Below are 24,135 nucleotides of genomic sequence, written 5' to 3' on the forward strand. Positions count from 1 at the left end.
CTGTTTTCCACAGTGGCTGTACCAATCTGCATTCCCACCAACACTGCATGAAGGTTCCCTTTTATCCAAATCCTCACCAACATTTGTTCTTTGTTGTTATATTGATGATAGCCATTCTGACAGGTGTGATGTGATATTCTGGTTTTAATTTGCATTTCCTTTATCATTAGTGATGTTGAGCATCTTTTAATGTGTGTATTGGCCATCTGTATGTCCTCTTTGGAAAAGGGTTTATTCAGGTCCGTTGCCCATTTTTAATTGGATTGTTTGTTTTTTTGCTGTTGAGTTTTATAAGTTCTTTATAAATTTTGGATATTAACCCCTTATCGCATGTATCATTGGCAAATATGTCCTCCCATTCAGTTGGTTGTCTTTTCATTTTGTTGATGGTTTCCTTTGATGTAGACCTATTTGTTTATTGTTTCTTTGTTTCCCTTGCCTGACGAGACATATCAGAAGAAATATTGCTACAAGAAATGTCCAAGATTTTATTGTCTATGTTTTTTTCTAAGACTTTTATGGTTTCAAATCTAACCTTTAAGTTTTTAATCCATTTTGAGTTTATTTTTATTGTGGTGTAAGAAAGTGTCTAGTTTCTTTTTTTTTAAACATATTTGTCTATTGTTTCCTGCACCATTTATTGAACAGATTATCTTTACCCCATTGTATGTTCTTTCCTTCTTTCTCAAATATTAATTGCCCATAAATATGTGGGTTTATTTCTGAACTCTCTATTCTGTTTCATTGATATATATGTCTGTTTTTATACCAGTACCATGCTGTTTTTTTGATTTTTTTTTAAAGATTTCATTTAATTTTAGAGAGAGAGGAAAGGAGGGAGAAAGAGAGGGAGAGAAACATCAATGTGTGGTTGCCTCTTGCGTGCCCTTTACTGGGGACGTGGCCCACAACCCAGGCATGTGCTCTGACTGGGAATCAAACCAGTGACCCTTTGGTTCACAAGTTGGCACTCAATCCACTGAGCCACACCAGCCAGGGCAGTACAAAGCTGTTTTGATTACTATGGCCTTGTAGTGTAGTTTGATATTAGAGAGAGTGATTCCTCCAAATTTGTTCTTCTTTCTGAGGACCGCTGTTGCTATGCGGGGCCTTTTGTGGTTCCATATAAATTTTTGAAATATTTTTCTAGTTCTTTGAAATATGCCACTGGTCTCTTGATGGGAATTGTGTTGATTCTATAGATTGCTTTGGATAGTATGAATATTTTAATGATGTTAATTCTTCCTATCCATGAATATGATGAATGCATCTATGTATTTGTATCTTCTTCAGTTTCTTTCTTCAGTGTCTTATAATTTTCTGAGTATAGGTCTTTTACATTCTTGGTTAAATTTATTCCTAGGTACTTTTTTTTGAAGCGATTGTAAAAAGGATTGTTTTCTTACTTTCTCTTTCTAATAGTTCATTTCCATGTATAAAAATACAACTGATTTCAGGATATTTATTTTGTATCCACCCACTTTACTGAATTCATTTATCAGTCCCAGTAGTTTTTTGGTGGAATCTTTAAGGTTCTCTATATACAGTATCATGTCATTTGCAAATAATGACAGTTCTACCTCTTCCTTTCCAGTTTGGATGGCTATTATTCCTTTTTCTTGTGTGATTGCTGTGGCTTGGACTTCCAGTACTATGCTGATTAAGAGTGGTGAAAGAGGACATTCCTGTCTAGTTCCAGATCTTAAGGGAAACACTTGTAGTTTTTGCCCACTGAGTATGGTGTTGGCTGTGGGTTTGTAATGTATATACCTTTATTACATTGAGGTATGTTTCCTCTATTCTCACTTTGCTAAGAGTTTTTGTCATAAATGGGTGTTGGGTTTTATCAAATGCTTTTTCTCTATCTTTTGATATGATCATGTGGTTTGTATCCTCCATTTCATTTATGTAGTTTATTGATTTGTGGATATTGTACCAACCTTGCACTCCTGGAATAAAATCCCACTAGATTGTTCTAACTGGGCAGCCTGGGGTCAGTGGCTTGTTGCCATGTATATGCATAACATGAAGAGTTGTAGGGAAGGAAATAGGTTTTTTATTAACAGGGTACTCTTTTGAGGAAACTGGGAGCATTCCTGCTCTGAGCCAGGCTTGTCCACAAGACAGAGAAAACCAGTCAGAAAGATTAAAGTCTAAATCCATGACCAGAAGTTCCCATTATTACTTATCTATAGCCCAAGGTTGTTACTCAAAGGGGTCTTCATCTCTCCAGCTCTAATTTTGTCTCTCTCTGGTGCCAGAGACACCATCACTTTGTAGCAGCTGTCTGGTCACAGTCCATTCTAGGCATCCTTTGGAGTCTGTGCACACTGACTAGCTGAAGTCCCACTCCTGGCACACTGCTTATTCCTTGGCTTCTAACCTTCCAGACCAGCACTCGCTCCCTGTCTTTCTGGCATTAGCTTGCGGTTGCAACTGTGCTCCTAGCCAGACAGCTTCCAGGATTGGCTGGGGCAGCTGCTGCCTGCTGTGGCAGATGTGCATGGGGGCTCCGTTCTGCAGTGCCAGCTGCCAGGGCACGTGGCTTCCAGGGCTGGCTATGGTACAAAGCACCGACCAGCTAAGCACCTTCCCACATTCCCTGCAGTGGGTCTTAACGCCCTGTGGGGCTGGAGCGGGTGGAGTGGGTGGAGCAGCAGTGACAGAAGGAGCTGAGGATGATGGGGCCTGTGCTGGAGGAGTGTGTGTGGGTAGCCGGTGGGTGGCTGCTGCCACGGCTTCCCTTGCGGGGGAGGGATTCAAGGCATGCCACCTGGCCATGCTGCCTCCTGGTCAGTTAGCCTGGGCCTCCTCCCTTTCTCCCTTATTGGTTAATGGCCCACTGTGCTCCTGGCCATGCAGGCCCTGGAGAGTTCAGGGAGTGCCACAGAGAATGCTCCATACCACTAGGTTCCCCCAAGGTCCACAGGCTCAGGAATCTGAGCCCCTGCCGGCCAACTGACCAGTGAGGGGAGGAGAGAGCACAGTGCTAGCATTTCCCATGCTCTGCTTTTAAAGCCTGTCCCCCAAGCCCCCCATATACCGGAAGTTGATGAGAGGGGATCTCTAACCCTTAAATCACCTTCCTAGACTGACACAAGCACCCTACACACCTCTTTCTGCTGAGTCATGGTGCAGTAGCCCCAGTTGCTGCATGCACGCCCTGGTCCTTGGTACTTCCCAACCCCTCCCCATTTCTGGGGAGTGATGGTCCTGGTTATATTATGGTGTATGATCTTTTTGATGTATTTCTAGGTTAGGTTTGCTAATATTTTGTTTACGGTTTTAGCATCTACGTTCATCAGAGATATTGGCCTATAATTTTCTTTGTAGTGGCCTCATAAAATGAGCATGGGAGTCTTCCTTCTTCTTGAATTTTTTGGAATAGTTTGAGAAGGATAGGTGTTAGTTTTTCTTTGGATGTTAGGTAAAGTTCACCTGTGAGGATGTACCATGAAGGACTTTTGTTTTTTGGGAGTTTTTTGATTACTGCTTCAATTTCAGTAGTTGTAATCTGTCTATTCAGATTCTCTGCTTCTTCCTGGTTCAGTTTTGGAAGGTTGTATGTTTCTAGAAATTTATCCTTGTAGAGAAAGTGGAGGCAGTCTGGCTTCTTTACCCAGGTGTCTGGGTAACTAAGGGAAGCAGTGTTCCCATAGCCTTGGAGGGGCCTGATAACCAGTGTTCTCATAGCCTTGAGACTGGGTCCAACAAACTGTTCCCATTACATGAAGTGGGCTCACATGCGCAGAATTATGTTATGTTATGTAATGTTCTGGCATTTTTCCGGCTTTGTTCCCCTGTAGTACTTAAACAAGTAGGGGCTTCTCACTAGTTAGACACGCAGCTTGCAGCATGTGTGGTTTGCCCACCTGTGAATAAAGGTATGTCAAGCATCCCCACGGCTCCACCCATTTTCTTCTGTCTCCCAGAAGTGAGAGTGGATCTGCTTGGCCTTGATTGGCTGCAACACAGTCCTTTTTGTCCATATTGTCCAATTCGTTGGCATATAGTTGTTGGTACTATTTTCTTACAAACCCTTGTATTTCTGTGGAGTCAGTTGTTACTTCTATCTCATTTCTGATTTTATTTATTTGGGGCATCTCTTTTTATTGATGAGTCTGGTTAAAGGTTTATCAGTCTTATTTATCTTCTTAAAGAACCATCTCTTGGTTTCATTGATATTTTATATATTTTTTAGACTCTTTCATTTATTTCTGCCCTGATCTTTATTATTTCCTTCCTTTTACTCATTTTGGGCTTTGTTTGTTGTTCTTTTTCAAGTTCCTTGAAGTGTAAAGTTATGTAGTTTATTTGAGATAGGCCTGCAATGCTATGAATTTCCCACTTAGGACTGATTTCTCTCTGTCCCATAGATTTTTGGTGGTTGTGTTCTCATTTTCATTTGTTTCAAGGTATCTTGATTTCTTCCTAGATCTCATTGTTAACCCATTCATTGTTTAGTAATGTGTTACTTAGCCTCCATGTCTTTGTGTGTTTTTCAGTTTTTTTCTTGTAATTGATTTCTAGTTTCATCCCATATGGTCAGAGAAAATGCTTGATAGGATTTCTTTTTTTAAAATATATTTACTGATTATGCTATCACAGTTGTCCCATTTCCCCCCCCTTCACTCCACTCCATCATGCCCCCCACTATAGTTCATGTCCATGGGTCATACATATAAATTCTTTGGCTTCTACATTTCCTACACTATTCTTACCCTCCCCCTGTCTATCTTCTACCTACCATTTATGCTACTTATTCTCTGTACCTTTCCCCCCTCTCTCCCCCTCCCACTCCCCTGTTGATGACCCTCCATGTGATCTCCATTTCTGTGGTTCTGTTCCTGTTCTAGTTGTTTGCTTAATTTGCTTTTGTTTTTGTTTTAGGTGTGGTTGTTAATACCTGTGAGTTTGCTGTCATTTTCACTGTTCATATTTTATATCTTCTTTTTCTTAGATAAGTCCCTTTAACATTTCATATAATAAGGGCTTGGTGATGCTGAACTCCTTTAAATTGACCTTATCTGAGAAGCACTTTATCTGCCCTTCCATTCTAAATGAAAGCTTTGCTGGATACACTAATCTTGGATGTAGGCCCTTGCCTTTCATGACTTTGAATACTTCTTGCCAGCCCCTTCTTGCCTGTAAGGTCTCTTTTGAGAAGTCAGCTGACAGTCTTATGGGAACTCCTTTGTAGGTAACTGTGTTCTTTTCTCTTGCTGCTTCTAAGATTCTCTCCTTCTGTTTCATCTTAGGTAATATAATTATGATGTGCCTTGGTGTGTTCCTCCTTGGGTCCAGCTTCTTTGGGACTCTCTGAGCTTCCTGGACTTCCTGGAAGTCTATTTCCTTTGCCAGATTAGGGAAGTTCTTCTTCATTATTTATTCAAATAAGTTTCAATTTTTTTTGCTCTTCCTCTTCTCCTTCTGGTACCCCTATAATTTGGATGTTGGAACGTTTAAAGATGTCCTGGAGGTTCCTAAGCCTCTCCTCATTTTTCTGAATTCTTGTTTCTTCATTCTTTTCTGGTTGGATGTTTCTTTCTGCCTTCTGGTCCACACCGTTGATGTGAGTTCCAGTTTCCTTCCCATCACTGTTGGTTCCCTGTCCATTTTCCTTTGTTTCTCTTAACATACCTTCCATTTTTTCATCTAATTTGTGACCAAATTCAATCAATTCTGCGAGCATCCTTATCACCAGCATTTTGAACTGTGCATCTGATAGGTTGGCTATCTCTTCATCGCTTAGTTGTATTTTTTCTGGAGCTTTGAACTGTTCTTTCATTTGGGCCATTTTTTTTTGTCTTGGCGCGCCTGTTACATAAAGGGGCGGAGCCTTAGGTGTTCCCTGGGGCGGGGTAATGCTGGTCGCTGTGCTGTGACTCTGTATGTGGGGGAGGGGCTGAGAGGGGGCAATGGCGCTTACTCCATTCTCTGCTGGGTTTCAGTCACTCCCTCTGCTATCCACAATCAAATTGGGCCCCTGTGGTGCTGATTCCCAAGTGGGTGGGACTGTGCATGCTCTTGGCCCCTGTGGGTCTCTCCAACGAACTCTCCTGTGAGGCTGGGAGTTTATCCTGCTGCTGCCTCAACCCTCACTGGTGTTTTCAATCAGAGGTTTGAGGCTTTATTTCCCTGCGCTGGAGCCCTGGGTGGAGCCTCTGTTTTGCTCCCCCTCTGTTCTTCCTGGTTTATCTGTGTGCAGACGTGGGGCCTCGGGGTCTGCCAGCCACCACCTTGTGGGGTCTGCTAGCTGCAGCCTGGCCTGCCTCACTCCACAATCTGCCACCTCGCTTGGTCCACCAGCCGCCACCTTGCCGAGAGTCCTCTCCGTGCCGGCTGCTTGTCTCCGTCCCTCCTACGGGTCTGGATGAATGTTTCTTCTTTATCTCCTTGGTTGTCGGACTTCCATACAGTTCAATTTTCTGTCAGTTCTGGTTGTTTTTTGTTATTAAATTGTTGTTGTCCTTCTTTTGGTTGTGCGAGGAGGCACAGTGTATCTACCCATGCCTCCATCTTGGCCGGAAGCCCCTGCTTGATAGGATTTCAATATTCCTAAATTTATTGTGAATTGTTTTATGTTTCAACATGTGGCCTATCCTAGAAAATATTCTGTGCGAACTTGAAAAGAATGTATATTATGCTGCTTTGGGGTGAAAATGCTCTGAAGATAATTAAACCCATCTGATGTAGTATGTCATTTAAGGCCATTGTTTCAGAGTAATGTTACAGTGAATGAACTATTTGGTTGAAGATGTACTACAAAGCTAAAATAATGCATTCATCTAACAAAATTTACTTAGTGCTTCTTATGGACAAGGCATCGTACAGTTATTGAATGTTAAACCAAGCCTGACTATTAGGCACTGTGAAATTATGTCAGATTTCATCAGAGAGCTAATTAATTTTATTACATTTTATTTTTAAATTATAATTGTATTATTTCCCCACCATAGTACTGGATATTTAAAAATTAGATTACAGTTATTGATACAGAATTTGAGTGACATGGAAGTTTTAACAGTAGCTTTTCTCATATTTTATATTTACAAAGGGAATATTTTTGTACTTATGAAGAGTTTATTCTCATTACTGTCCCTTGAAAACTTATTCATTGATTATAAGTCACTCAAAATATGATCTTTAGTTAAGGAGCTACCTATTTCTAGTTATATACCAAATTCAAATTCATTACTATTTCTGTCCTTATAGTCTATTGCATCTGCAGACATGGATTTCAACCAGCTGGAGGCATTCCTGACTGCTCAAACCAAAAAGCAAGGAGGGATCACATCTGATCAAGCTGCTGTCATTTCTAAATTCTGGAAGGGTCACAAGACAAAGATCCGAGAGAGCCTCATAAACCAGAGCCGCTGGGACAGTGGGCTTCGGGGCCTGAGCTGGAGAGTTGATGGCAAATCACAGTCGAGGCACTCAGCGCAGATACACACCCCTGTTGCCATAATGGAGCTGGAAATAGGGAAGAGTGGACAGGTGAGTTCAACTTCAATAAATTTCCCTTTATCACCTGTTTTTCCCTTACGTATTAGCAATAACTCAAATTAATTAATTTAATTAATAAATTATTCTCAAAGATTAATCATTGCAGAAATAGTGAGAATAATGGGAAAAGACCCTGTTTCCTAGAATCTCACTTCAGAGATGGAATCATCTAAGAATTTGGACACTACCAATTGTGTATACAGTCCGGAAACCAGCCTCGGGGTTCTGGCAGCTATCACAGAAGAACAAAATCGGTCAGTAAGGTGAAAGTACAGAAGTTGGCCACTACTCCATTTTTGTTCGATCTCAGAATTCTTGGCATTTGGTCAGAGTCTCCAAGGCAATGGTTAGAGATGCTATATAAAGACCAGGATTGAGATTAAACAACATAGAACAAAACTTTCTCACTTAGTCACATTTATAGGCAGTCAGGTACCGGAGACAATGTATCTTAAGTACTGTAATGTATTGTTACCAAAGACCCTAAGTGTGCTACTTCTCTCCTTGGGCCCACAAGTAATTTTTAATTTGATCTTGATTATTTACATGACATTGCTGCTTTTTCTTGCAGTTATTATAGCAGATGATTTTAGCAACCACATGGTTTTTCTTGAAGTCACTTGGTTTGTGCTCTAGAAGACTGCTAGATCAGATATTTAATGACCTGGTGTGTATGTCTTTTGGGGAGGGAAAGCAGCAATTTGTAATTAGGAAGAGAAAACCTAGATTACTAAATTAGCTAACCAGATTCATTTTCAGATAAATAATGCAATACATGTTTCTGTTACATTCTATAGTAGAAATGTATTATTTTCTTCTAATGGTTTCTTAGGGTGTTCCAGTGTCTCTACTTCCATAATGACTTTAATTTTAATTTAAAATGTAATTCCTTTTTTAAAATATAATCCTTCTTAAAAATACATTTGGAGGATCTTTTATTCAGTTATTGTAAAACAGTACTAATTGCCTTTGTTGACTTCGGTTTGTTTGACCCTAAAGTCCATTCTTTTAACTATTGTGTTTTATGGCTTTCATCCTTTTGTTTCTAGACCGAAAGTCTGGCAGATTAGCAATGTGCAATAAGTACATTTAGGTATTTCACCAGCAGTTCGTACAGGATATTGATTTTTTTATTATAGCTTCCATATCTTGGGGATTGTAAATAATGCTCCAATGAACACAGTGGTGCTTATATTCTTTCGAATTAATGTTTCGGCTTTCTTCAGATAAATTCCCAGAAGTAGAATTGCTGGGTCATAAAGCAGTTCCATCTTTTTTTTAAAGATTTTATTTATTTATCTTTAGAGAGTGGGAGGGAGGATGAGAGGGAAAGAAACATCAATGTGTGGTTGCCCCTCACGTACTCCCTACTGGGGACCTGGCCCACAACCTGGGCATGTGCCCTGCCTGGGAATTGAACCAGTGACCCTTTGGTTCGCAGGCCGGCACTCAGTCCACTGAGCCACAACAGCCAGAGCAGCAATTCCATATTTAGTTTTTTGTATCTCTATGCTGCTTTCCACAGTGGCTGACCAATGTGTATTCTTACCAAGGGTACAAAAGGGTTTCCCTTTCTCCACATCCTCACCAACACTTGTTTGTTGGTTTATTGATGACAGTCATTCTCACCAGTGTAAGGTGACACCTCATTGTGGTTTTTAATTTGAATTTCTCTGGTGATTTGTGATGTTGAGCATCTTTTTCACATGTCTATTGGCCATCTGTATGTCCTCTTTGGAGAAGTGGCTATTCAGGTCCTTTGCCCATTTTTTAATTGGATTGTTTGTTTTTTGGTGTTAAGTTTTATAAGTTCTTTATAAATTTTGATTTTTAACCCCTTATCAGATGTAGCAGTGAATATGTCCTCCCATTCTGTGGGTTGTCTTTTTATTTTGTTGATGGTTTCTTTTGCAGTGCAAAACCTTTTTAGTATGGTATAGTCCCATTTGTTAAGTTTTTCTTTTGTTTCCCGTGCCTGAGGAGATGTATCAGATGGTGTTACACTTTTGAAACGACCACTTCAGTCATAAGACAGTGTGCATCACCCCCTAAAAGTTTCCTTGTGCCCTTTTACAGTCCATCCCTATCTTCACCTCAATTCCTTAGCAACCACTAATCTGCCTTTTGTTATCACAGATTTTTTCTGCTTTATTTTTTCTTTCTGTCACTTATTACTGCCTACCATGTTATATACAGTTGAGCCTTAAACAGCATAGATTTGAATTGTGTGGGTTCACATATGCATGGATTTTTTTCAGGAAATATATAGTCAGCCCTCCAAGTCCCTGGTTGGGAATCCACAGATGTGAAGGGCCAACTGTATACATTGTTCTGTACCATTTTATATAAGGTACTTACTTGAGCACCCAATGATTTGGGTATCTGTAGGGGGTCCTGGAACCAATCCTCTGTGGATACTGAGGGACTGTAGTTAAGGTTTGGGGGAGTCAAAAGTTATGCGTGAGAGGGGGTGCTTAACTCTTGTTAACACCCACATTGTTCAAGGCTCAACTGTATTTTGTTTCATTGATTAACCTTGTCTGTGTTCCACATTAGCATATAAGGGGGGCAAAGGTTTTGCTGTTTTGTTCACTGCTGTATCCTTATGATCCAGGGTCTTGGATACTGCTTGGCAAATGGTGTTCAGTAAATATTTGTTGAGTGAATAGATGAATCATAATTCACTGTGTACTAAGCATCTACCATGTATCAGACACTATAGGTGTTGAGGACACATCATTAAACAATATAGACAGTTCCCTTATCTTATGGAGCTGACAGTAAAAGAAAAATAGTAATTAGTGTAAGAAAGTCTGTCAGAGAAAAGAAGTCTTATCAAATCTCAGAAGAGGGAATGGCTGTCTTTCCCCCGGAAATTGAGGAAGGTAGTTCTGAGGAGGTGACATTGACATTTGGTTTCTCTAACAACTTCATCGTTATTTTGAGCTGAGTGTCATGATCAGTAAAAAAGTTGGTATGTGCAGCACTAATTCTCTAAAGTTTATAAACATACTCTTGCATGTTACATGTAGGAGTGACTGTTGGCACTAGTTTAGTATGGTTTCCTGATGATTGCCATTTCTTTTTTATTTTAACACTTTCTACATGTTGGATTTTCAGTTTTTCAACCCACAGGCAGTAAGAAGTAGCAAGAAGTAAATTGGCAGAATATTGTTTTAAGGAAAAGCAAGACTTATTTAGTGCAGTGATTTTCAGCATCGCTACATATCATACTTACCTGAAGAGCTTTAAAAAATTATGGATGCTCAGACCCCACCTCGGAGTAAGGGGCACCACTTTAGTTTGAGTGAGGAAGGCTTCTCTAAGGAGGCAGGCTGATCTGGGAGTGTAAAACACGGCCAGAGGGAAGAGCAAAGGCGAGAAGTTGGCCTTGGTAAGAAATTTGGATTTTTATTCTAAGTATAATAGGAAACCATTGGAGGGTTTTAAACAGGGCATCATGCAGTGTGATTTATGTTTGCATAGGATTACTTTGATTCACATGTGAAGGATGGATTATAACATAGTAAAAAATGAAGCCATGATACTAAGATCCCAGGAAAAAAAATCACTAAGGTTGGAATTGTTTATTTGCACATTAAAAGCAGCTCTTTTTACTTCCAAATCTCTGTGTGATAGTAGTTAGGTAAAATGGGATTTCAAGATAAAAAACAAAAAGTTTCATTCTTCATTCTATTAACAAGGTTAAGTGTCCCAAATGAACAGAGCCAAAATTAATACTCCACTTCAAAATAGGGTTGTGTTCAAAATGGGGTTTTGGACAATCTCCATTCTACATTTCTACTTCTGACTGCAATACAATTCCATCATAACGTGTCAAAATTTGTTTTCAAGCCTAGGGATAACTAATACAAATCAGTATTGTGCCAAAAGGGAAAAAAAAGTGAAGCCAGAAAAACACATAGAAGGAGCTATTGCAGTGGTGAAATAATATTAGCAAGGTAGATGGAAATAATTTCAGCAGTCAAAGTGGAGAGAAGTGAGCAGATAGAAGAAATGTTTTGAATGTAGATGACTTCCTTTGAGATGAATTGGAAGGGATGTGGAAAAATGAAAGGAAGTGAGGAAATGGTGATAACTTTTTTTTTTGCGTGAATGTTAGTATGAATTGGTAATCCTAGTCTTGAACAGTTTTAGTACTAAATCGACCATCTAATATGCAACTTGAGTTCTTTGATAGCTTTAATTAGCCCTTGCACTTGGGAAAAAAATAAATCAAAAGAAGTTATTTAATATTTGGCAGTTAAGAAAATGCTCTTTGTGCTGAAGTAATTTTATTTTTAAACTCTCAATTTATAGAGATGCATTTGAGTTTATTGAGCTTAAATTTTTCCTTATAGACTTACCAAATCTTTCTTATGATGTATCCTTTTCTGTATATATATTATACTTCAATAAAAAGATATAAAGAAGGAGAGAAAGATAGAGTGTCTTTGCAAACTTGTTGACCTCTGAGAGCAGGGCTTTGGCAGAACTGAAGTCCTTAGCTTCTGACTAGTAACCTGCCAATAGGCAGCCCCTAGTTTTGGACTTCTTTCAGATTTTTGCTGTTCCGGCTCTGGTTCTGTTCTTGTGGACAGATGGGGGTGATTGAGAGGAAGCCAGGAAACCAAGCCTTGAGAGGACTTGGAAACGATTTTTGGATGTCAGTGTTTTTTGCTAAACTCAGGGTGACAGTATATCTTGCCCAGCAATGTTGAAACTGTTTGTGTTTGTCTAGTATTTGTGTACTGGCTGATTGGCTCTGGGCTTCAATCCATGCCACTGCTCCACTGCCAAGATGCACGTAGAAGGCCTGTGGCCCAACCCCATGCTTAGCATTTGTTTTGTATGTGTAATATGTCTCATATATTACATAAAATTTACCACTTAACCATTTTTAAGTGTACAGTTCAGTTGTATTAAGTATATTCACAACATTGTATAAACATCACCACTCTCAATTTCCAGAACTTTTTCATCATCCCAAATAGGAACTCTGTGTCCGTTAAACAGTAACTCGCTATTCCCACCTCTCTCTGGCCCCTGGTAACCTCTTCCTACTTTATGTGTTTGTGAATTTGCCTGTTTTAGGTACCTCATATAAGTTGAATCATACAGTATTTGTCTTATTGTATCTGGCTTATTTTGCAGAGCATAATGTCTTAGGATTTATCCATGTTGTAGCTTGTGTCAGAATTTTATTCCTTTTAAAGGCTGAATCATACTGTATCTTTATACCACATTTTATTTATCTGTTAGTATGTTGATGGATATTTGAGTTGTTTCTACCTTTTGACTATTGTGAATAATGTTACTATGGACACAGATGTACACATGTCTGTTTGAGTCCCTGCTTTTAACTCTTTTACATATATACCTAGGAGTGGAACTGCTGGATCATATGGTAATTCTATGTTTAAATTTTTGAGAAACTGCTAAACTATTTTCCACAGTGGCTGTGCCATTGTACATTCTTTCTGACAATGCACGAGAGTTCCAATTTCTCCATATTCTTATCAACATTTGTTATTTTTTGGGTTTTTGTGTTTGTGTGTATATATGTGGATAAATTGCCATCCTAATGGATGTGAAGTGGTATCTCATTGTGGTTTTCAGTTAAGTTCCCTAATAATTAGTGATGTTGACCATCTTTTCATTTGTTTATTGGCCTTTTATAAACTTTGGAGAAATGTCTATTGAATTCCTTTGTCTATTTTTTAATCTGGTTGCTGTTTTTTGTTGTTATAGTTGAGTTGTGGGAGTTTTTAATATATGCCTGAATATCAATCTCTTATCAGATGTATGATTTGCAGATATTCTCTCGAATTCTGTGGGTTTTCTTTTTAATCTCTAGATGAAAGCTTTTAATGCACAAAAATTTAAATTTTGTCCTGGCTAGTGTAGCCCAGTGGCTTGAGTGCCAGCCTGCACACCAAAGGGTCGCTGGTTTGATTCCCAGTCAGGGCACATGCCTGGGTTGGGTGCCAGGTCCCCAGTTGGGGGGTGGATGAGGGGCAGCCACACATTAATGTGTCTCTCCCTCTTTCCCCATCCCTTCCCCTCTCTCTAAAAATAAATAAAAAACATATTTTTAAAAATTTCAATATTGATATAGTCCAACATATCTATTTTTTCTTTTGTTTCATGCACTTTTGGTGTCATATCTAAGACCTCATTGCCAAATCTGATGTCATGAAATTGTTTCCTCTATATTTTATTCTAAGACTTTTATAGCTTTAGCTCCTATGTTTAGATCTTTAGGAACTACTATGAAGGACACATGGACATTTTGAGTTAATTTTTGTATATGATGTAAAACCATTCTTTGCAGTTTTGTATGGGTTTTTAAAAATGATTTCTCAATTGGGGAAACAGAAAGTGGGACTTCCTAACTTTTAAGCCAAGTTTCAGGTTTATCATTTTATTCCCAGGGTTATTAACCTAAGTAGAGTAGAGGAAGTCAATAATAGGGAAGTATGTATGAATTTTAATAAATCATTTGTGGATTTTCTAAGTCTTGTGGGTACAGTAGAGAAGCATGAACAGAATTATGATGATAAAGCTATTGAGATTGGTGATATCTAAACAATATTGATCACGAAATGAATTAGACCTCTCATCCTATGATACCTTCTCCTTACATACTCCCTTAATCTAGAGAAAACAGCCTAGCCTTCTAAGAATATGATTTAAGGCTTCTATGCTCTGTCACCTATTTATATGGTACAGTTCAACCAAGTGGTACTATATTTTTCATACATGTACATCCTTTCCTGTTGCTACTTGGAATGTTCTTTATCCATCCCCATTTTCACTCGCCAAAATCCTCCCTCTTTTCCGAGTCCATGTTAACTACCATGAATTTCTCCCCAGTTATCTCAACTGAATCTGATAATATAAATTCTCAGGATATTTTGAACTTTTTTTTAGCATTTGATACAACTTAGATTTAAAACAAAAAACAAGCAACTGTATTAGTGTCTAACTTAATTAATCAAAAAAGGGTATTAGTGGGATATGTGAGTCTATTTAGTAAGCCCAAAAGTGGTTCATGGTTTCAGATATCTCTTGGCTCTCTCTGGCTCTGTTCATGTCATTCTGCAAGCAAGCTTACTCCCTGTTGATGTAAGGTAATGGCTATCAGCCCATACCAGTAGAAAGAGGTACTCTTCTCTTCCCAACTTAATTGTGTTGATTAAAGACTAATTCTTATTTTTCTGGCTTAGAATACATGGCTACTCATGGAGAAGTCGCTGTTTACAGGAATTAGGGTAATTTAAGCTTGCAGTATTTGCCCAGCCCTTTCATCAGGGGCAAGTTAAGGCATAGACTGACAACTGATACCATAGGCAATAGGTGAGGAATTTCCCAAAGGAATTAGGTATATCGGACAAACAAAACCAATGTGTGTCCACTACAGTGGATTGTTTATGCCTTCAAGAAGCCTACAATTTATCATTAATATTTGTATCTCTTAAAGCCTTCAAATATTAAAGTAGATTGTTTGATAAATTTTGAGTGAATTAAGGGAGAGAATCTGTATATTAGTTATCTATTGCTACATAATAAATTTTCCAAAAAATTAGGGACTGAAGACACAAATATTTATTATCTCACATAGGAGTTGGAATATGAATTTGGGAGCAGCTTAACCAAGTGATTTTTAGTTCAGGGTCCCTCAAGTTGTACTAGTTGTGAACCAGGGCTACAGCCATCCCAGTCCTTGACTGGGGCTGGAGGATCTGCCTGCAAGCTCATTCATTGGCTGTTGTACAGTAAGAGGCCTCAATTCCTTTCTGGTTGTTGACCGTAGAGTACCATATTTTGCTGTGTATAATGTACTCCTGTGTATATGCACACCCACATTTTTGGCCTAAACTTTCAGGAAAAAAATCTTTCGTTTTAATTTTTTAATTCAATTTTTCATTTATTTATATTTAGAAGCAAAACCAATTATCATATTCCAGGATATTATTTTGCATATGGATATTGACATTGCTTTCTAGAGTTACACTTTTAATGCAAAAGCATAAACAAAAGAATTGAAAACATTTATATAGATATGGAATTAGTATTACCCATGTATATTGTGCACCCTTATTTCTCCGTCAAAAATTTGGGCAAAAAAGTGCTCATTACACACAGCAAAATATGGTAATATAGCAACTGGTTACTTCCATAGTGAGTGATTCAGTAGAGAAAAGGAAAGCATGAAGCCACAGTGCCTTGTATGACCTAATCTCTGACTTGCACACCATTACTTCTGCTTTTTTATTTTACTTTAAAACTTTATCTGTCTATTTATTTTTAGAGAGAAGGGAAGGGAGGGAGAATGAGAGGGAGAGAAACAGCGATGTGAGAGAGAAACATCAATCTGTTGCCTCTTGTAAGCACAGTGACCAGGGACCGAACCCACAACCCAGGCATGTGCCCTGACTGGGAATCAAACCAGTGACCCTTTGCTTTGAGGGACAGCACCCAATCAACTGAGCCACACCAGTCAGGGCTACTTCTGCTTTTTTTAAAAAAATAGTAAATATATGTCACAGTTTATTTTTGGTGGGAAATAATAAGGAATAGAGCAGTATCACAAGTATGGAATTAATGAAGCTAGCTCTTATTGGTTTGTTATTGTATGTTTTGCTTTGTTTTGCTTTTTATCTATTTAGCAAATATCTAATAGTATTTAACATAAAAAAGTAATAATAGCTATTATTTATTATAACCTCACCATACCCCAGGCACTGGTCTAAACATTTATTCATTAAGTCACTCAGTCCTCTTACCTACCCTCTGAAATAGGTATGATTTTTTTTTGCTATAGATTAACTTTATTCTTGAATAATTTTAAATTGACACAGAAGTTGCAAAGATAGTACAAGTTCCCTATACTCCTCATCTAGTTTTGCCTGTTAACATCATACATTACTGTGGTATATTTGTAAAAGTAGGAAACTAACATTGGTGTATTGTTACTAACTAGACTACAGATTTTATTTTATATTAACAGTTTTTTTTAAAATATATTTTAGTGATTATGCTATTACAGTTGTCCCATTTCCCCCCCCATTCCTTTCCACCTTGCACACCCCTTCCCATCTGTATCTGCCCCCCACCCCCCGTGCCCTTAGTTCATGTCCATGGGTCGTACGTATAAGTTCTTTGGCTTCTACTATTCTTAACCTCCCCCTGTCTATTTTCTCCCTACCATTTATGCTACTTATTCCCTGTACCTTTTCCCCCATTCTCCCCTTCCCCACTGATAGCCTCCATGTATCTCCATTTCTGTCATTCTGTTCCTGTTCTAGTTGTTTGCTTAGTTAGTTTTTGGTCTTGTTTTTTTAGGTTTGGTTGTCAATAGTTGTGAGTTTGTTGTCATTTTACTGTTCGTATCTCTGATCTTCTTCTTTTCCTTAGGTGAGTCCCTTTAACATTTCATATAATAAGGGCTTGGTGATGGTGAAATCCTTTAACTTGACCTTATCTGGGAAGCACTTCCATTCTAAATGAAAGCTTTGCTGGATAGAGTAATCTTGGATGTAGATCCTTGCCTTTCATGACTTCGAATACTTCTTTCCAGCCCCTTCTTGCCTGCAATGTTTCTTTTGAGAAATCAGCTGATAGTCTTATGGGAACTCCTTTGTAGGTAACTGTGTCCTTTTGTCTTGCTGCTTCTAAGATTCTCTCCTTATCTTTAACCTTGGGTAATATAATTATGATGTGGCTTGGTGTGTGCGTCCTTGGGTCCAACTTTTTGGGTACTCTCTAAGCTTCCTAGACTTCCTGGAAGTCTTATTCCTTTGCCAGATTAGGGAAGTTCTCCTTCGTTTTTTTTTCCAAATAAGTTTTCCATTTCTTGCTCTTCCTCTTCTTCTGGCATCCCTATGATTTGGATGTTGGAATGTTTAAAGTTGTCCCAGAGTTCGTAAGCCTCTTCTAATTTTTTTGAATTCTTATTTCTTCCTTCTGTTCTGGTTGAGTGTTTATTTCTTCCTTCTGCTCCAAATTGTTGATTTGAGTCCTGGTTTCCTTCCATTCACTGTTGGTTCCCTTTATTTCACTTTGCCTAGCCTTCAGTTTTTCCTCTATTTTGCAACGATACTCAATCATATCTGTGAGCATTCTGATTACCAGTGTTTTGATAGGTTTGCTATCTCTTCATCACTTAGTTGTATTTCTTCTGGAGTTTTGATCTGTTCTTTCATTTGGGTCATATTTTTTTTGTCTCCACATGCCTGTTTCGTAGTAAGGGGCAGAGCCTTAGGAATTCACCATGACCGGGCAACTCACCTCGCTGTGTTGCGGTGCTGTATGTGGGGGAGGGTTCTGAGAGGGAACAGTGCTGCTTGCTCAGCTCTCTGCCGGCTTTCAGTCATTTCCTCCACTACCCAAAAGGAAATTGGGCCCTTCTGGTGCTGATTCCTGGGTAGGTGGTTTTGTGTACATTCTCGGGCCCTGTGGGTCTCTCCAATGAACTTTCCTGTGAGGCTAGGAGTTTCTCCTGCTGCCTCAACCCCCATGGGTTTTTTCAGTCAGAGGTTTTGAGGCTGTGTTTCCTCATCACTTAGTTGTATTTCTTGGTTGTACCTTAAAAATAATGTTTTAAGGTACATGCTGGAACCCTGGGTTGTGCAGTCAGTCTCACTCCCCAGTTGTTTCTCCTGGTTTATCCGCATGCAAATGTGGGAATAACTGCTCCGCCAGTCCCCACCTTGCGCAAGTGACTCCTCTCTACCAGGCTGCCTCTCTTCTCACCTCCTACTGATGTGGATGAATGTTTCTTCTTTAACTCCTTGGTTGTTGTTTGATTTTCTGGCTGTTCTGGTTGTTTTTTGTTTTTAAATTTTCCGTTCTTCTTTTGGTTGTTCAAGGAAGCAAAGTGTATCTACCTACACCTCCATCTTGACCAGAAGTCTCCCCACTCCCATGTTTCCTTTAGGAAACCATTCCAAGCCTGTATATTTATTTAAATTTCACAGTCTGTGAAATCACAGGGACAAGCATAAGGGTAGTATTTCCTATCTTCTGGATGTTAACAATTAAATATCTGAAAAGAAATGTTCTTTTTTCCTTTGTTAAAACTCTTTCTACTGAAAAAAGTTTTTAGAATCAGGAATTCCATAGGAATTAGGAACTTAACTGGTTAGGTATTTTCTGACACAGTAAAATGTCCTCTTGGGAAAAAATTTAAAATTCCACGGTAAGTATAACATTAGCCATTTTTTGAGTACCTCTTATGTGCCAGTTCTTAAAATAATGTTTTAAGGTACATAGATGAGGAGAAAGGTTCAGAGATGTTAAACAATGTACTCAAGGTCATACAATGCAAGTAGGAGGGTGAAAGGCTTGAGCACAATTCTCCCTAACTGTAAAACTCATTTTCTTTTCCTGACCATGCTCTCTCAGTCAATAATCATTAATGAAATAATCTTTTACTTTTCAGAGTTATAGTTTCCCTTTCCAATTTATGCCAAGTGGATCTTTAATTTTTTTGTGATGAAATTAGACATAATATACCTAAAAATTAAAATCCAAAAGACTAAGTTAAAATATTTCAGGGAGAAAGTTAAAGTTGAAATCTTTGGAATTAAATATCACCAGCATTGATTTGCTTTGCTGAGGGTTTTAGTATACCCCATGTCAGCTTGTTTTTGTGTTATATTCTCTTTTTTTAAAGATTTTATTTATTTATTTTTAGAGAGAGAGGAAGAGAGGCTGATAGAGAAGGAGAGAAACATTGATGCGAAACATCGAAACATTGATCATGCCTCTTGTACATGCCCCAGCAGGGGACCGAACCTGCAATGCCCTGACTGGGAATTGAACCAGCAACTTTTCACTTTGCTGGACGATACCCAACCAACTGAGCCACACTGGTCAAAACTATGCTATGTTCTTTAGTATGGGGTTTTTCCTTGACCATTGACCACTATTTTCCTCTTCACACTGCTGTACTCCCTACACCTGAGAGATTATAGGCATCTTTTTAGTCCACACCAGAAACTTTGCTCTCCGTGACAAATGTAGGATGCAGTATTACCTTTAGTCAGTAGGTGCCGTCATATGACATATGACATACTTCAGCCTGAAACTTATTTATGGCTTTTGTTTATTTTAAATTAATTTATTTTTACTTTCTAGATCAGAAAATTTTTTTAATCATTTTTTAATTAATGTTCAAATACAGTTGGCTCCATTTTCCCACCACCACTTTCTCCCACCCCGCCCACCCCTGTCTCCCACCCTTAGTCCTACCCGCCTTTGGCTTTGTCCATGAGTCCTTTATCTAGATCAAAAATTTTGGATCCCTGATTTGTTTATAATGAAAAATATTTTGTTTTCTTTGATAAATTACATCTGTAAAGTTGATTTGTGTTTTCTTCTGCCTGTTTTATTATTAAAAGAAGTTGAATAATTACCGAGTTGTTTTTATGTATTTTTATATGCTGGTGCTGGGGTAATGGTGCCAGTGGTAAAAACAATCCTTTGATGAATATGAGCTATCAGGCCAGTTAATGTTTTTACCTCTCAAGGTATTTATGAGAAATTGAAATACCTCATTTTTAAGGCTAAACTATACTCCAAACATATTTTTTTCTGTGAAGATTTTGATACTTGAGAAGATTGTTAAGTATCCTCTAAGGAACTTTAGACTAAGCAACACTGAGTATACAGTCTTTCACTCACTAAACATACATTGTTTTATTCAAAGAGGCTAAGCCCTATCATCATCTTGAGATCTGTGTATGAGTCATAGCCTTTGGAAATACCAGCTAAACCCATGATACTGGGTATAGCTTTAGGTAAAGGGAATGGCTTGTATCTTGGCCAGTTGGAGATTAAACAAGAGTGGCAGTTACTGTTCACTGAAGATGCCTCTGCTTAATAATGGCTGGGTAGTCTAAGGGGATCTCTAAATTCTCAGACTTGAGTTCACTGCCTTGTTTCATGTTTCTTTGTTAGCTGTCCTCTCTTTAGCTCTTTATAATTTTATTTTTTATTTTTACTTTTTTAAATATTTTATTTATTTATTTTTAGAGAGAGAGGAAGGGAAGGAGAAAGAGAGGGAGAGGAACATCAATGTGTGGTTGCCTCTTTCACACCCCCAACTGGGGACCTAGCCTGCAACCCAGGCGTGTTCCCTGACTGGGAATTGAACCAGCGACCCCCTGGTTTGCAGGCTGGCACTCAGTCCACTGAGCTACACCAGCCAGGTCTATAATTTTATTTTTTAAAACCAAATCTCTTTGGAATTATTTTTTAATCTCATAAGGAAAGGTTTTTAGATTTTTGTTGTTGTTTAGTAGTATCCTGTATGCAGTTAGTATGTCTGTATTTGCTCTAAATTTGAATTAACTTGAAAGTTAGGTTCAACCAAGTTTATCCACATGATTGGAAATAGTGGTAGAATAGACTATTCTGTAGTGTTCTCTGTCCTGCTCATGTACAAGCTATTCGGGATATCCTACGGTCTGAAAAAAAATGAACTGAAACAAAGATGGCATACTAGTATAGGAGAGAAGGTGAAGGAGTACAATGTAATTCTTCATATGAGTAGCAAGGAAGAAGCTTAGTTACTTACCCTGGAAAGCTTAATCTGATTTCTTTTCATCCCTTATGTTTCCAATGTCCCTTGATTATGGAGACTTTTTCCTTGATTTCCCTTTTATACTTCCCCTATTATACTAACTTCCATATATACTTCTCCGTTTACCTTTTTATAATGCCTATCCATTTGTACTCATTTGTCTATTGTCTACTATCTGTTTCACTGGACTTTAAGGGCCATGAAAGTAGGAATGAATAATTTGCTATTATTCATTGTTGAATCACAGGTGCTTATGACAATATCAAGTATAGTGATACCAAATATAAACTTGTTAACGTTAGGGAGCAAATGAATGGTCAGATGTTGTGAGGGGCTATTAATTCGGGGTAAGGGCTTGCCTGACTCATTCTCCCCAAAATTTTAGTTCCCCAAATTAAGAACTTTCCTCTAAAATCCTTGAATTACTTTGCCTAAATAGATACTGAGGGAAGAACATTAAGAATGAATATGAAGTAAGTTAGCTGTTTCAAGAAAGGTCTTTTATAATTTTATAAGGTGGGTGGTCACTTATTTTTTAATAACCTCAGACACATTGAGCCATTTATTTCTAAATTTATTGTGCTGGCTTTTTGGAGGATATGTATTTTATTTTTCTACTTTCTGATTAGGCTGAACATCTTTTTTTTTTTTTGGATACTCATGTCAACTTATTATTTTTATCTGTGCATTCATTGGTTTGATTTATGAAAAGGATTAAAGATATATAAGATTTTACCATATTGAGAACCAAGACGGCGGCGTAGGTAGACAAACTGCGCCTCCTCGCACAACCAGAACTGACAGAAAATCGAACAGCAAGGGGGACCGACACCAAGGAAATAGAAAATAAACATTCATCCAGACCGGTAGGAGGGGTGGAGACAGGCACCGGGGTGGAGAGGACTTGCGTGGCTGTGGTGGGACTGAGACTGGCAGAGTGTGGGACAAACGGCGCAGGCAGTCCGAGCACTAGCAGACCCTGCGGCCACACATTTGCGCAGATAAACCGAGAGGGCCGGACTCGGAGTGGCGGAGAATGGGGCAGGCAGAGCGGTGGGTGGCACCCCACGGCACCACATTTGTGCACAGATAAACCGGACAAACGGCGGGGAGCAAAGCAGACCGCGCAACCCAGGGCTCCAGCATGGGGGAAATAAAGCCTCAGACCTCTGACTGAAAGTGCCCGTGGGCGTTGGGGCGGCCGTAGGAGAGACTCCCAGCCTCACAGGAGAGTTCGTTGGAGAGACCCACAGGGGCCTAGAGTGTGCACAGGCCCACCCACTTGGGAACCAGCACCAGAGGGGCCCAATTTGATTGTGGGTAGAGGAGGGAGTGATTGAAATCCGCTGGAGAGTGGAGCAAGCGCCATTGCTCCCTCTCGGCCCCTCCCCCACATACAGCATCACAGCGCAGCAACCAGCGTTACCCCGCCCCGGGGAACACCTAAGGCTCCGCCCCTTTACTTAACAGACGCACCAAGACAAAAAAAAAAAAAGGCCCAAATGACAGAACACTTCAAAGCTCCAGAAAAAATACAACTAAGTGAGGAAGAGATAGCCAACCTATCGGATGCACAGTTCAAAACACTGGTTATCAAGATGCTCACAGAATTGGTTGAATCTGTTCGAAAAACAGATGAAAAAATGAAGCCTATGTTAAGAGAAACAAAGGAAAATGTACAGGGAACCAATAGTGATGAGAAGGAAACTGGGACTCAAATCAACGGTGTGGACCAGCAGGAAGAAAGAAACATCCAACCAGAAAAGAATGAAGAAACAAGAACTTGGAAAAATGAGGAGAGGCTTAGGAACCTCCAGGACACCTTGAAACGTTCCAACATCCGAATTATAGAGGTGCCAGAAGGAGAAGAGGAAGAGCAAAAAATTGAAAACTTATTTGAACAAATAAGGAAGGAGAACTTCCCTAATCTGGCAAAGGAAATAGACTTCCAGGATGTCCAGGAAGCCCAGAGAGTCCCAAAGAAGCTGGACCCAAGGAGGAACACACCAAGGCACATCCTAATTACATTACCCAAGATTAAACAGGAGAGAATCTTAGAAGCAGCAAGAGAAAAAAACACAGTTACCTACAAAGGAGTTCCCATAAGGCTGTCAGCTGATTTCTCAAAACAGACCTTACAGGCAAGAAGGGGCTGGCAAGAAGTATTCAAAGTCATGAAAGGCAAGGGCCTACATCCAAGATTAGTGTATCCAGCAAAGCTTTCATTTAGAATGGAAGGGCAGATAAAGTGCTTCTCAGATAAGGTCAATTTAAAGGAGTTTAGCATCACCAAGCCCTTATTATATGAAATGTTAAAGGGACTTATCTAAGAAAAAGAAGATATAAAATATGAACAGTGAAAATGACAGCAAACTCACAGGTATTAACAACCACACCTAAAACAAAAACAAAAGCAAACTCAGCAAACAACTAGAACAGGAACAGAACCACAGAAATGGAGATCACATGGAGGGTTGCCAATAGGGGAGCAGGAGGGGGAGGGGGGGGAAAGGTACAGAGAATAAGTAGCATAAATGATAGGTGGAAAATAGACAGGGGGAGGGTAAAAATAGTGTAGGAAATGTAGAAGCCAAAGAACTTATAAGTATGACCCATGGACATGAACTATAGGGGGGCGGAATGTGGGAGGGAGGGCGTGGCCAGGATGGAGTGGAGTGAGGGGGGGAATGGGACAACTGTAATAGCATAATCAATAAATATATATTTTTAAAAAATTAATAAATAAATCTTAACTATTTCAAAAAAAAAGATGCACTTTTCCCCCCAAATATGGGAGGAAAATGGGGGTGCGTCTTATAGTCCGAATGTAGCATACATTTACATTGGTGGAATATTACATTATTTATGTTATTAAATATTTCACCACATTTTCTGCTTCAAAATTTTTTTCCTGTTTTCCTCCTCTAAAACCTAAGTGCTTCTTATGGTCCAAAAAATATGGTAACTATTTTATTTTCTTCCTTTCACTCTCTACTCACACACAAATGTTCACATATCTGCTAGTAAATATGGTAAAA

At 39.0% G+C, this 24,135-nt stretch overlaps 1 protein-coding gene across 2 annotated transcripts in view; it reads left to right on the forward strand.

Moving 5' to 3' along the window:
- COMMD1 (copper metabolism domain containing 1) overlaps positions 1 to 24,135 on the forward strand; it is a 104,164-nt gene that overhangs the window by 30,096 nt on the left and 49,933 nt on the right. For both annotated transcript variants that reach the window (XM_045189397.3, XM_024552747.3), the window contains exon 2: positions 7,216 to 7,497. In XM_045189397.3, coding sequence (XP_045045332.1) covers positions 7,234 to 7,497 — 264 coding nt within the window. In that variant the 5' untranslated portion in view covers positions 7,216 to 7,233. The remainder of the gene's footprint in view (positions 1 to 7,215; positions 7,498 to 24,135) is intronic.

Source organism: Desmodus rotundus, chromosome 5 (genome assembly GCF_022682495.2).
Source record: "Desmodus rotundus isolate HL8 chromosome 5, HLdesRot8A.1, whole genome shotgun sequence".
NCBI lineage: Eukaryota > Metazoa > Chordata > Mammalia > Chiroptera > Phyllostomidae > Desmodus > Desmodus rotundus.